This window comes from Marmota monax, unplaced genomic scaffold (assembly GCF_021218885.2).
Source record: "Marmota monax isolate L192 unplaced genomic scaffold, Marmota_monax_Labrador192_F-V1.1 WCK01_AAM20220418_F8-fsc00129, whole genome shotgun sequence".
NCBI classification, from domain to species: Eukaryota; Metazoa; Chordata; class Mammalia; order Rodentia; family Sciuridae; genus Marmota; species Marmota monax.
Window position 1 is genome coordinate 1,043,212 of NW_026693811.1, and position 15,119 is coordinate 1,058,330.

The 15,119-nt window shown below is 35.2% G+C and overlaps 1 protein-coding gene across 5 annotated transcripts in view; it reads left to right on the forward strand.

Annotated features, from left to right (window-relative positions):
• Marchf7 (membrane associated ring-CH-type finger 7) overlaps positions 1-15,119 on the forward strand; it is a 52,782-nt gene that overhangs the window by 30,088 nt on the left and 7,575 nt on the right. For 3 of the 5 annotated variants that reach the window (XM_058584946.1, XM_046462301.2, XM_046462302.2), the window contains exons 3-7: positions 610-805; positions 2,738-2,905; positions 4,524-5,628; positions 8,693-8,862; positions 14,619-14,728. In XM_058584946.1, the coding sequence (XP_058440929.1) occupies positions 610-805; positions 2,738-2,905; positions 4,524-5,628; positions 8,693-8,862; positions 14,619-14,728 (1,749 nt within the window). Of the gene's footprint in view, positions 1-609; positions 806-2,737; positions 2,906-4,523; positions 5,629-8,692; positions 8,863-14,618; positions 14,752-15,119 lie in introns of all 5 variants that reach the window. The other 2 variants (XR_006855660.2, XR_006855659.2) reach the window with 1 other exon arrangement.

The window sequence follows — 15,119 nt, forward strand, 5'->3', positions numbered from 1 at the left end:
TATTATTTAACGTAATCATAAGTAGTGTTGTCTGACTGTATTCCTGACAGTGGGAATCAGATCAGTAATAAAGTTTTGGGGTTTTGTTTTATTTCTACTGGGGATCAAAGCCAGATATTTATAGATGCTAAGAGGGAACTCTTGCAGTGAGTGTATGTACCCCCAGCTGATAAATAAATTTTTCATTACTTTAGAAATCTCATTTTCATAGTAGGGCATTCATAATTAGTTTATGACAAAATCTTTATTAAAGGTGTTCTTGTCTACCTTTAAGAAGAAGAAACAAAGTTTCTCAGAAGATTGAAATATTTAACCACGAAAAATAATGATAGTTTTTGCTCTTCTGTGTTTCATAACCAAGTGTGTATGTACAGTTATAAAGAGAACTTGTTGTAAATGAGATTTATAACTAGCAAAATAACAATTATATTGTATAGTAAAGTGATACATGGGTAGAAGGAGATAAAAGCTAAGAAAAAAAACATATGATAGAAAATTGATACTTGTGGGAATAAATTGTCCCTTGGGAATTTATTAGAGCATTACAGGTTAAATTTAATGTTGAATGCAAGCAAGTTTTGTTTCTTTAAAACTTTTTGAACTTAATAGTCTACATCAGCATCAGCATCAGCATCACCGTTTCAATCTGCGTGGTATAGTGAATCTGAGATAACTCAGGGAGCACGCTCAAGATCACAGAATCCACAACGGGATCATGATTCAAAAAGACCTAAACTTTCCTGTACAAATTGTACATCTACCTCAGCTGGGAGAAATGTTGGAAGTGGTTTAAATGCAGTATCAGGTAAGAATTATACAATTTCTGTAGAAGTCACTGTAGATGTATTTTGAACTAAAGCCATTTATTGATCTTGGGTTTGAGAATAAGCAGATAGACTTTCATGTAAAATAATGGTTTGGAAATGTAGTGCAGTTTGCAAATTAACTCTTCATTTTGCAGTTTTTCTAAATTTGGTACAAATATCCTACAATATAAAGGATATTAACAGAGTAGTAATCAGGTTAAAAGTGTAGTAGTACTAGTAGTAGTAGTAGTAGTAGTAGTAGTAGTAGTAGTAGTAGTAGTAATTGGTTAAAAGTGGCATGCATTTATATGCTGGTTCTTATGGGAGATTAATTTTTCAAGTATTATTAGGAAAGCCAAAACTATTGATACATGTTGAAAACACCTCCTGAGCATATTTTATGGAAATGATAAACATGGTATATGAGGTTTATTTTCAGAAAATATGGAAACTGAGCCCAGTGTAGTGGTGCATACCTGTGATCCCAGCAATTTGGGAGGTTATGGTAGGAGGATTGCAAGTTCAAGGCCAGCTTCACCAACTTAGGGAGAACATCAGCAATTTAGCAGCTCAGTGATGGAATACCCCAGGTTCAATCCCAGTACCATAAAACAAAATAAGGAAACTGGAAACTCTTTAATTAAAAAATGAAGTTGGTGCTATCCTAGAAAGAATTCTGTTCAAGGAATTAGTTCTGATTCTAGCCATCTGAGTAGATGAATGGCATTAGGCAAGTTACTGGGATTAGGTAACTTATCCACAAAACTCCATGTCTGATATTTTGTACTCTTAGACACATACTTGTATAAATTGAGATCTGTTATTGAGAGAGCAAATTCTCCTCACTTATACTTCTCTAAATGAAATGTTAATGCCTGAAATTGTTGTCAGAAGGAGACAAAACTTTTGATAACAAAATTGGAGATAAAATTCTCAAAATGCTCATGGATTACTAATTGAATGAATGTAAGCAATTCATTTTTATTTTGATAGGCAGGACTGCCATGTGAAAGACACTGCCCATATGAAGAATATTAAAAGTACTATATAGGATGGGTGATGGGTAAGAGCAGATTGTCCTTAACTTTGTAGACAAACACCACTGTTGCAGAGAGATTTTTTTCTTCTGCTATATGAAGGCACAGCATTAAGTACCTAGAGCTTTTTCCCTTCATTAAGGCTGTTGGGACTACGAAAGGAAGCCAGAATTTCACAATAAATAGTAAGACAAGGTGTGAGACTTAATTTTTAATTTACTTTAAAAGGAAATTGAGTAAAATTTTGATCGTAATTGCAGTATATTAATTCTTACACTAAAGAATGAACCAAATATGGTAGCCATAAAAATGTTTCTGGGATGGGTATATTAGCTCTATGGTAGAATGTATGCTTAGTATGAGTGAAGCCTTGGGGTTCAATCCCCAGTACTCCCCAAACAAATTTTTTTCCATGATAAAATTGTGTTGTGATCTGTAATTAAAATTGCATGTCAAGATGACTTTGATTTGTTTTTGGCAGTTTCCCAACATCACTTTCATTGATTATGAATTTCTGTCATCTTTGGCAGATTAGCATTTTTTATCATGTTTACATTGTAAAATATGTTTAGGAGGAGGTGACTGAGACACTGATATCATATATAAGGATAAATTTTACTGTTAAAAGTGTGTTTATTGTTTAGCATGTGGAAGGCCTTGTGTTCGTTGCCCAGCACCAAAACAAACAAAAAGAGAATGAGTAGGAGAGAAAAAATATGTTATAACTGATTAGTTCATTAGTGAACGATGTGTTTTGCTGAATTTTGGTTGCAATAGGTACTTGTGGGGGTTCCCATAATAATTAACAGTAACCTCCCTCTATATTACAGAAGATTTATTCTTACCAAAAGTCTTAAATTTTCTCTAAAATAAAACTTCTTCAATTAATTTAAGATTCTTCTTGGAGGCATAATCAAGTTCCCAGATCTTCATCATTGGTACTTGGTTCATTTGGAACAGACCTAATGAGAGAGAGGAGAGATTTGGACAGAAGAACAGATTCCTCTGTTAGTAATCTTATGGATTATAGTCACCGAAGTGGTGATTTCACAGCTTCATCATGTATGTATGAACTTCAGTTGTTAAGTACAACTTATTTAATAATGTTGTCTTTTCTTCTTTATGTCATTATAAACAGTACAGAGGAATAAATGAATTGAATCATATGTCCTTATGTAGACTTCATAAAAAATAGCATAATGTTTCTTTCCTTGTGGGTGGGTGGTGTTGGGGATCAAACCCAGGGCATCAAGCATGCCAGGCAAGTAAGTGCCCTACCACTGAACCACATCCCCAAACCACATAATATATTTTGTTGTAATGTATTCGTTGTTTTACTTTAAAAAATATAAACAATTTACTTGAGTATTTAGAGTTTATCTGCCTTTAAGTTTGTGTTTGGTTAAATTATTCCTTTTAAGAATGCGTATGTTAAAAAGTATCATTAGGTAATTCTAGTCAGTTTGTTTATAAGATATAGTTTAATAAGTAACTACTTCTAATTAGATTCTGAAATAGCTAAATGTTGAAATCAGCTATTTTAAGTTGTAATTTAGAATTATTTAGTATAACTTGAGTATGCTTCTTTTCATTAAGTTGATGTAAAGACCTACACAGTTTACATCACTGTTATCTAGATTTAAGCGTTTAAAATATTTACCCCCAAGTAATTGAAAGGGAAAACTAGTAGTCAAAATTGACAAATTAGCAGATAGAAGTGGAGTTCGATTTACATAGAAGAGGAAAGTACATTTTTTAAAAAAAAAAAGTTTGGGTTATTTTAAGTAATCTTACTGGGGTGCTTTATTGAAGACAAATAAAAACACTGTTTTATTTCTTTGGCTTTGGTGGAAGGATCTTGAATAGACAGTATCAATGGCTTCTAGATTGGGGGATATAAAAATACAGGACAAAAATAGATTAAATCCCTAACAGTTTGTCCTTTCATGAGTCTCTATGTTTAGCACAGTAGTAATGGAGCTCTCCTATATGGTATATAGCTAACTGTTCTTCACAAAGAAAAATTCAAAACTCCAGTTAAGATATATTTTTAAAATGCAGGTGCTAGAGCTCTGTTCTACTTCAGTTCCAAGCAATGTTCCAAGACAAACTTTTTTCTAATGAGCAATCAGAAATCCAAACTGTTGTTATTAACTTAAAAGTCAAAAAATTAGAGAAATTTTAGCTATTAGCAGGGTTTGTCATAAATTTAGAAGGGTGATAATATTTACATAAAGTAACTTTTGTGTTTATTGTATATAGTATATAATCGCCCTAGGATGATTTTGCTTTTAATCATTTTAAGGGTTAGATTGTATTACTTGATCTATATAAAATTCTTTATCAGTTTAGATTTTTGGAGACTTTTCTATTATATCAGTTTCTGATAATACATTCAACTGCTTAGCCTTCATACTGCTTTTCATTAGCTCATGATATAGTCTTTCTTTTGAATTTGCAATATTGACTTGACCTGGTGGTACTTTATTTTACCAGTAGGAATAAGAAGAGAAATACATTACTGTTTTTTCTCTAATGATAGTTAAGCTCTCTAGTTATAAGACAGCAGTATTCAGCTCAAATTTAGCATTTCATTTTGCTAGCAAGTAGTAGTTAATAAATGCAACTTTAATAATATTATTTCATATAATTGGTTACCTTTCCTTCCTTTCAAAAATAGATGTTCAAGACAGAGTTCCTTCTTCATATTCACAGGGAGCAAGACCAAAAGAGAACTCATTGAGCACTTTACAGTTGAATACATCATCCACAAGCCACCAGTTGCCTTCTGAACATCAAACAATACCAAGTTATAGGGACTCCAGCAGAAATTCTTTAAGGTCAAATTTTTCTCCAAGAGAATCAGAATCTGTTCGAAGCAGTGCACATCCTGGATTTTCTTATACTTCAAGCAGAGATGAAACCCCATCCATAAGCAGTTCAGAAAGAGTTGGTTCATCTCAAAGATCATTTCAAGAATCTTCTGACAATGAAGGTAGACGCACAACCAGAAGATTGTTGTCACGTATAGCTTCTAGCATGTCATCTACATTTTTTTCACGAAGATCTAGTCAGGATTCCTTGAATACAAGATCCCTGAATTCTGAAAATTCTTACATTTCTCCAAGAATTCTAACAACTTCACAGTCTCGGAGTAATGCAACATCACCTTCTGAAGTTAATGATAATAGGGGATCTGAAGCTTCTCAAGGATTTCGATTTCTGAGGCGAAGATGGGGTTTGTCATCACTCAGCCAGAATCATAGCTCTGAGCCAGATTCAGAAAATTTTAGCCAGGAATCTGAAGGTAGAAATACAGGACCGTGGTTATCTTCCTCCCTTAGAAATAGATGCACACCTTTGTTCTCTAGAAGGAGACGAGAGGGAAGAGATGAATCTTCAAGGACAACTACCTCTGACATACCATCTAGATCTCATATTTTCAGAAGAGAATCAAATGAAGTAGTTCACCTTGAAGCACAGAGTGATTCTCTTGGGGCTACTGCCAACAGACCACAAGCAGCTGGAGCATCAAGCAGTGCCTCTACAGGTGGCTCCTCATCAGATTCTGCTCAAGGTGGAAGAAATACAGGAATAGCAGGGATTCTTCCTGGTTCCTTATTCCGATTTGCAGTTCCCCCAGCACTTGGAAGTAATTTGACCGACAACGTCATGATCACTGTAGATATTATTCCTTCAGGATGGAATTCAGCTGAGGGAAAGAGTGAAAAAACTAAAAGTGCACCTTCAAGAGATCCAGAGCGATTACAGAAAATAAAAGAGAGGTAAATCTGAATATTCATCTTAAGCTGTATAGCTAGAACAAATTAGAGAAAGAATTCTTTTTAATTGTATATGACTTCTAATAACATGGATACCTGAAATTCCTTCCCAAACATACTTATATGATGGTACTGTTTCACTTACAGATAAATGGGGAAAATTAATAATGAGGTAGGCACTTGGGGTTGTAAATTGCATCAAGAAATAATCTAATGGTTATTTTTAACCAATTTGGGATGTAGGTACAAACAGATTTTTTAAAATGTTAGTCTCTTATCCTCTTTCTTGATTAGACTTTTACTAAACGGGGTTGGCAAGAGATAATAAATCTGTATTAGTCTTTACTGAGTTTATTTTGTTTACCATTTACTGGGATCAAACCCAGATGCATGCTACAACTGAGTTACATACCTAGCCACGTCTTCCCCACCTTTTTTTTTTTTTTTTTTTTTTTTGAGATGAGGTCTTACAGAGTTTCCAAGGCTGGCTTTGGAATCCTGCTCAGACTCACTAATAACAGGGATTACAGGAATGCACCACCGCACCTAACTTTGTTTTGTTTTTGAAGCTTAAGTGTATATTGAATGTTCTTTACATATTCGGATTTATTAATAGGTGTCAGGTTTTTTTGTTTGTTTTGTTTTGTTTTGGGGGGGTGGGGTACTGGGGGATTAAAATCAGGGACACTCAACCACTGAGCGACATGACATCCCAGCCCTATTTTTGAACATTATTTAGAGACAGGGTCTCACTGAGTTGATTAGTGCCTTGCTTTTGCTGAGGCTGACTTTGAACTCAGGATCCTCCTGCTTCAGCCTCCTTAGCCGCTGGGATAACAGGCATGAGCCACTGTGCCCTGCAAGTGTCAGTTTTAATTCAGGTCTTGCAGTGTTTTTGTACGAAAGAAATCTTTTACACAACTTCTTCTATGAGCTATCTGCTGGAGGAATGTAGTAACTATTATAATTCTTGCCCTCAAGGTTAGGTTGATTAGAATGCAATATTGTACATAGAAGGCAAAGTCAAAGAGAAACAATTGGAGAAGTTGCCTCAGCTCAACAAGAGACCAGGCAGGGACTCATATGAGCTAATGCTCTGAATTTCTGGGCCCCAAGCTGAGGTTGCAAGGGGCTTTTATAGGAAATTTGACATCATTTCTTAACCATAACAACATTGGTGAGTTTTAATTCTTGGCCTGTATGACCAAAGACCATGCATAGGGAATTTATGGTAAGTGGCTCACAGGTGTAGAACAAACACTACAGCACTTGTGAGTTTTATTGGGAAGTAGCCTTCACCATAGGCAGAAGTAATGTTGTAGGGAACAGATGAGGTAGGACACCAAAGATAGCAGGAAACAGTTTAGTTGGCTACAGCCAGGTTCAGAGGGTATAGCTTTCACTGTAATCAATTAATCCCCTGAACCTTGAGTAACTAATAAAGAAGTGTTCAGTATCTGAGTGCTGGTCACTTTCAGGCCTATGGCCAAATTTAATTATTATAAGATAGAGCAACAGGAAATAGGAAGCACAACTCCGATGAACACTTTTATAGAGATTCTTTAGTCTTAAGATAATTATGGTAAAGATTTCTGGAGAAACTTAATTAAGATTTTCTGTGGAGGAGGGGGGTGCCACTACAGTAACTCAAGATAATTTGAGCTTACTTCCCTAAGAGTTGTATTTCTAATAACTAAGTCTTGGAGGTAATGGTTTAGACAACAGTTAATTGTCCTAGCAATCAAGCTATGTAGGAACATTTCTTCCCAGTTCAGAAAGTTAAAAATTATAGGCATCTGTTGGATCTCTGGCCTTGGAAGCCTGTCACAGAGATGTTTGCATTTCAGTCTCCTAAAGATAGCTATTTACAATCCAGTAGATTCAGACCCATAATTTCGCGGAGAAAGGCTGAGGGTGGGAAATGAACCCCTTCCTCAGGCTTTGGTTTTTCATTATAATGTTCTTATATTTTCATTTTATAATCAGGTCTGATATCTCTGCCACAAAACATTAGGCCTGTACCCTTTCTGGTTAGATAGTTTAAAAAGCAGCACTTTGAGGATATTTTACCACAATATGTGTCTGTATTTTCATTTTGCCTTATATATAAGAATTTTAAGAATTGATCTCCTAAGTGAAAAATAAACTTAATAGGTTAGAAAGTTAAAAGTAATACAAATGCCATATTTTCAACCTTTCTAAATAATTTATGCGTGGCTGTTTCTCTGATAAAGCTAAGGCATGAAAATTACCTAAAAGTTGTAAATCTGCTTGTTGCTTTCCACAAATCTTTTGCCAGATTCATTAGGAGACTATACAATTCAGGTTGTATTTTGGTAGCAGTTCAGCATTCAGTATTATCTGTTTATTTGCCCTTTGGTGTCAAGGTAGACTATTACAGGAATTTTAACAAAGTTATTTTGTTGTTATCAAATTACTATTCTGCATGTAAATTAAATAACATCTAAATTAAATAGCATTTGTTGACCTGACAAATGTTAATAGAAATTGTTCTGTGCTTTAAAAGTCTACCCTTGTAGAAATCTGGATGATTCAATAAGATTGCTGGGGGTGGGGAAATGGAGAATTTAACGTCTTATTTATTTTTTACTATGATCTAATACAAGAAAGTTAACAGTTGAAAATAGGTGGTTCTGCTAACATATAACTGAGAAAGCACAAGTCAATATGTGTTTATTCACTGAAATAGTCTTAAATTTGGGGGAGTGATGAGAGACAAAAATGAAGAGTATATATAAAGTGACTGTGAAAAATATGGGAACTTAAAACTGTGCTACCAAAGACATATTTACTTAAATCACTTAAAGATAAGTGGTAGAATACCCTGTTTCATTTACTTTAAAATATTTGTTATAAATTTTTATTCTCAGTGAAATTTTTTTATGATTACTGTTTATTTTTATCACTGCTTTGTTGTTTTTGTCCTTTACTTTTTCCACTTAGTATGAGGAGAATAATAATGAGAGATTAGGATTATATGTAATTGGAATGATATACTAAGATGAATTATTATTTCTGTCTTGGGAAACTGTGCCTTCTTTTCTAGCCTTCTTTTAGAGGACTCTGAAGAAGAAGAAGGTGACTTATGTAGAATTTGTCAGATGGCAGCTGCATCTTCATCTAATTTGCTGATAGAGCCATGCAAGTGCACAGGAAGTTTACAGTATGTCCACCAAGAGTGTATGAAAAAGTGGTTACAGGCCAAAATTAACTCTGGTAAGATTTACCCCTTTGTGTATTTTGTTTCCAATTTTTTTCCAAGAGATACACGTATGTATACATTTTGGCTAACAAAGTTATAATTTATTAATTGTTGAATTTAGACTTACCTAATTTTGAATTTAGACTCTTACAAAAAGTATCATAATCATTTTTTTAGAAAGAGCATTTGTCATGCTTTATAAATTTGTTTATAATAATATTTCTATGGTATTGCTACCCAACTGTTTCTTCATACATATATAAAACAATTTACAATTCCTGATGACCCTTATGTCATGTAAAATCTTTCTGAATCAAAGAAATACACTCAACATTTACCATCTGTATTTTTGAGAAAAACTCGTTTCTCATGCTGTTGTATCACTTAGCACATTAGGATAATACCTATCACAGGGTCCATTTGTTCATTGAGAACTGTTACAGAGCCAGGCACGTTTAGTAAATAAGAACAACTAGGCACCTGCTCTTGTGCGTATATTGGCTGTTAAAGGAATACCTTTCTTAGGTGAGGATATTTAAACTGATAGCTGATCAGTGAGGAACTAGCTATTCCAGAGTGAGAAGGGAATTTTTATCAGAACAGCTAGTACAAAAACTTTAAAGACGGGGATGACTTCAGTGTATGATGCTCAGTATAGCTGGTGTATAATTAGTGATGGTGGGGAAGGTGTGATACATCAGTAGTGAGAGGTCAGCAGAAGCTTTTGTTGTTGTTTTTTAGAGGGGAGGAACTAGTTACCTTTATTTTTATGTGGTGCTCATAATCAAATCCAGTGCCTCACAGGTGCTGGGCAAACACTCTGCCACTGAGCTACAGCCCTAGCCCCTTGTGCAAGACTTTTGAAGATAAATTCTAAAGCTAGATTTTTACCTAAGTATGATGGGAAGCCACTGAGGGGAAAGGAATAAAATGGTATTATTTATATTTGGCTGCTCTGTGAATAATGAATTTTAGGGAGATCAGGTGTAGAGGCAGGAAGACCAACCAGCAAGCTATTACAATAGCACTTGCTAGAGTTAGTAATGGCTATCTAGATGTGGTAGTAGTGACAATGATGATAGAAATTCATAGATTTTGATATGGTTTTGGAGGGAAAATTGGATTGGAAAGAAGCCAGAAATATAACAGATTTGGGACAGGAAACTAAGTGTTCTGTTTTGGACATTTGTATTTGTGCTACTTTTTAGGTGACCATATAAAAGTGGTCGAGTATTCTATTAGCTAGACAAGCCTGGCACTTTGGGAGAAATACTCAAAAGTTACAGTTAAGGAACCAGAAGGAAATAAATAAATAACATTTTAAATAGTCTTCTAGTGAAGGAGTTAAATATCAGAGACATAGGCCCAGGACAGTGCCCTGGGACACCCAAATATTTACTGAGAGCAAAGGAGATTTAAAGAGCAGCCTCTAGTTAGATAGGAAGAAAGCTAAGAAAATGTTATGTTGTACAAGCCTAAGGGCAGTATGATCAACCTTATACTGCTGAGGTGTCAAGTAAAGTAAGAATAGTGAAATGACAGTTGGTTTTGATAACATATAGATATCCTGATTGGTGACTTCAGTCTCTGGAGTGAGTTAGATAGGACTGAGGAGAGAAAAGGAAATTAGAAAGGGCAGACAGCAACATAGACCTCTCTTTCAACAAATTATTGCCAGGGCTACTGGAGACAGCAGCAGGAATTAGAGAATCTTAATGGGTCACAGAAAGTGTTTCAGATTGGATACTTTCAGTCATGTGTTTGAAAATCCAGTGGAGAGGGGGAAAAAATCTTTGAAAAAGAGATTAAGATGGGATCCAGAGCACAAATTGTTGAATGATTACCCTTTGAAAGAAGGGATGTTTCATTTCCCGAAAGCTATTGTTGACATCAGTTTGTTGGTTTGGTGGGAGGATGCATTGCTTTCTATATAATTGTTTCTAATTTGTTAAAGAAATATGTTTTTTTATCTGATTGTGAGACAGGTTAGGAGATTTTGAAATGTGGGCAAAATAGCATTCTAAGTCTGTATGGTAGGATTTCCAGGTAGCAGTAGTATCCATAACTATGATTTTAGGGCAGGGGGTCTAACTCAGTGGTAGAATGCTTGACTAACATGTGCAAGGCCCTGGGTTTGATCCCCAGTGCTACAGAAACACAAATTTTAAATAACATTTTAAGGTGAGACACATGCATTTTTTAAAAAAGCAGCTTTGCAGTTTCTTGGATACAGACACTGAGTTTATTGGGCTTGGATCCTTTACTTGGTAAATATCACAGAGGGTGTTAAGGGTATCATTAAGCACATAATTGTGGTATGATGTTGTAAATTTAAATCAGGAAGTGGATAGAAAATGGTAAAGTCAATGTCTTTGAGTCTTGATATTAAAGAGAGCTGCCAGACAAGTTGAAAAGAGCTGGAGTGATTAAATTGTAGGTATGCAAAATGAGAAGATGCTTGAAATGAAGATCCTAGGAGTAGTGCAGGTCAGGGTATGACCTTAAAGTGGGTACCTGAGGTGGGATCATAATGGAATCCAAAGTGAATTATTCTATGTGGATGTTGAAATAACCAAAAAATAAGTTGATAAGGAAGATGCAAGCTGGGCACGGTGGTGTACAGCTGTAATCCCAGAGACTTGGAAATGTGAGGCATAAGGATTGCAAGTTCAAAGCCATCCTCAGCAACTTAGCAAGACCCTGTTTCAAAATAAAAAGTGAAAAGGACTGGGTTTGTTGCTCAGTGGTAGTGCTCTGGGTTCAATCTCTAGTACCAAAAAAGAAGAAAGTGGGGGCTGGGGCTGTAGCTCAGTGGTAGAGTGCCTCACACGTGTGAGGCACTGGGTTCGATCCTCAGCACCACATAAAAATAATAATAATAAATAAATAAATGTATTTTTAAAAAAAGAAAGTAGCAAGTCATTTGATGAATGAGGTTTGAAAATATCGATGAGTGAGCATCTGTCCTCACTTCTTGGTTATGAGGTACAAGGGACTCTGGGATAAAAATGCCTAGAAAAGAGGATGTTTTAGTCAGAAGGCACTGTGATTCACACATAAAGGTAAAGAGATGATTCAAAAAGTCTGGTTCTTAAAAGAATTTATTGGTGTTAGACCATGAGTACTAGAGAACCTGGTAGGGTGCGAAATTAATAAATGAACATAAGTATAAGATTAGGGCCTGATAAGTATAGCTTGGTGACATAAGTAGATATGTTGTGAAGTTTGATAGCAGTGTTATTAATTTTCATATTCTGTTGGAGGAGTCAGATTACCCATTCAAGACAGATTAGGTGCCACTGGGAACTCTTTTTTTTTTTTTGGTGGTGGTGGTGGTGGTGCTGGGGATTAAACACAGGGCTTTGTGCATGCAAGGCAAGCACCCTGCCAACTGAGCTCTATCCCCAGCCTGCCACTGGAAACTTTTCCTGCAAATTTCTGAAATGTGGTTCTTAAGGAATCAGCAGAATCTTTCTTTGAAGGCGTATGAGTGGGGAAGTAGTCTACTTTATAAGCTTGTCTGAGTCCCAGGCTCTGGAACAATGCATTTCTTTTGTAGCTGCCTCTTCTCTTAGTAGTTTGGTGTTACGATAACCTTATAGGCTTAATTAGTCACTACCATGAGGTGTTATTAAGATTCATTAAGAGATTACACATGAAGTGCTTAGCATGGTTCTTGACACTGAGTAAGGGCCCAGCAATGTTAGATATTACCAAAATGAAGAACAACTTGATTCAACTTCTGATACCCTGGCAATTGGATTGTTAATGTTGAGTGTGGAGGAACATATAATACAAGTTTATTGCTTAAGAACATTGCCTTTTTGGAGTTAGACTAGACTATACTAGACTATTGTCTCCAACACTCAGCTAGCTATAGGCTCTTGAGAATGATTATATTTATTTATTTATTTATTTATTTTTGTAAGGTACTGAGGATTGAACCCAGGGGAACTCTACCCCCTGAGCTATAATACCAGTGTGTTTTCTCCTGTTTGCTTGTCCCTTTCCTGTGGAATAGCTTGCCACTTTTTTTGTTATTGTTTGGTTTTGGTTTGTTTTCTTATTAAGAACAACTCTTATTTTGGGTTCATAGATCTCCAGCCCTTTTATTTTGTATTTTTAGACAAGAGTCTTGCTGGACTTGAACTTTAGGGTCATGATAAACAAAATGCTCTTAGATTAAATCAAGTATGAGAGAAAATGATGCATTCAAGAGACTGTAAAAACAAGATACATGAGGCCAATGCCAGTATAACACAGCATGTCATTTTTACAATAAACTTTTGTTTTCATAAGCTAAAGGAGTATCAATCTTCTCCTTGACTAAACTGTGCATGATTGTATAGCAAAAATCGAATGTACTTTGTCTACAACTCATTGTGAGACATTATCATATACTTCCTCAGATTGGAATTTACCTTCCTTTTAGCTGTTTTCTTGAAAATATGCATTAGTTTAAGAGTTTTTTATACTTCTTAAGATGGGCTACTGATTACTTTCTGCAGAATCTCTAAAACCTCTAATTATTGTTTGGCACAAAACACTAAGAAATGTGAGTTGAATTTAATTTAAACATCTTATTTGTTTTTCATGTAACTTATTCTAATTTAGGACATTTTTTATTTGGAAACCCTGTTTAAAGCAAGAATAGGGAATTTACATTTTTAATTACACTAAACCTAAATTGGAGCCAGAATTTTATAATAATCAACTGTTTAATGCATTTGAAACAAATGTTTCCCTCTTTTAAAAAAATGTGTTAAAATAGATATAAAAATTTCCATTTTGACTATTTAAGTGTATACTTAAGTTGCATTTATTGTGTAACCATCACTACCATGTATTTTCAAAACCTTTTCATACCCAACACAGAAACTGTACCCTTAAAATGCCGTAACCCCCCACTCCTTCCCAGTCCCTGGTAACTTTTGATCTACTTTCTGTCTCTCTGAATTGGCCTAATGTAGATATGTCACGTAAGTAGAATCATAAAATATTTCTTGTTTTGTATCTATCTTATTTCATTTAGCAAAATGAATGCTTTCAGGGTTCAGCCATAGTGTTAGCATGTATCAGGACTTAATAATTCTTTTATAGGCAAAAGTAGCTGGGTTGGTTGGTTGGTTGGATTTGTGGTGCTGGGGATCAAACACAGGGCATTGCAAATGCTAGACAGGCACTCCACCATAGAACTACTTTCCACTCCCAAAGAGCTGCTTTAATCTGGACACAGGTGTGGACACATTTTTCCCCTGTTAGTCAGCAGGGCAGGCACATTCCTTAGAAGCCAGGAGATCTTAGTGTAGGCTATTATCTGAAAGACACTGGCCTGATTATGTAAAAACTAGCTGTTTGAGATGTTATCATTAAACTGCTTACATGGTACCTAGTCAAGATACTTGAGGAAGAAGTAGGAAGCATGGATGACATTCCATTGCCTGGCATTCCATTACCTCTTTCAGCTTCCCTCAATCAAAAGGATATGTGAACATCAAGGAGAAGAATATAGTAGAGATATTTGAATAATGGGTGGAGGCTTAAATATCATAGGATAGGACTTGACATGCACATTGGGTGTTACAGATTACTATTTTAAGAGATGTTACTGGTTTATTGAAGGAACATAATCTCTCTCCTACTATACTCTCCCCTTTTTTTCTAGTCCCCTTCTTGAAACTTTCTGCATTTTAAACCTAAAAATTAGGAGGGGAAATGTTTTTCAAGGACAGTATAAAATAAGTCTTACTTGTCATTTAATTTTTACCAGGTTCTTCATTAGAGGCTGTAACCACCTGTGAACTTTGTAAAGAGAAGTTGCAGCTTAACCTGGAGGATTTTGATATTCATGAACTACATAGAGCTCATGCAAATGAACAAGTTAGTATATTTTGCCTAATTTGGTAAGTGTCTATTCTATGCTTAAAGGACAGCTCTTGAAGAAAAGATTAAGTCATGGTCAGAAGCCCTGCATTAAACTAGCAATAATACTTTTAACATAAATCTGTTACTGCATTAGGTGTTTATAATTTTTCTGTAACTTTAAGTGAAAGGCAGTCATTGTACAGGTTTTTAATTCATCAAGGTAAAATTTGTTGTGCTCCCTAAATAAGCCTGAAAATAATAAAAACTTAGGAAAGTGGTTCCAGAATAGGCATGCCAACCTTTTTTCCCCAGAACTGTATTTGAGATGCTTAAATGATAGAATAAAGAGCTCAATATCTTTCCCTACTGAAGGAAAACTCTGGGAGCAGAAAGTATGTGTTTAAGG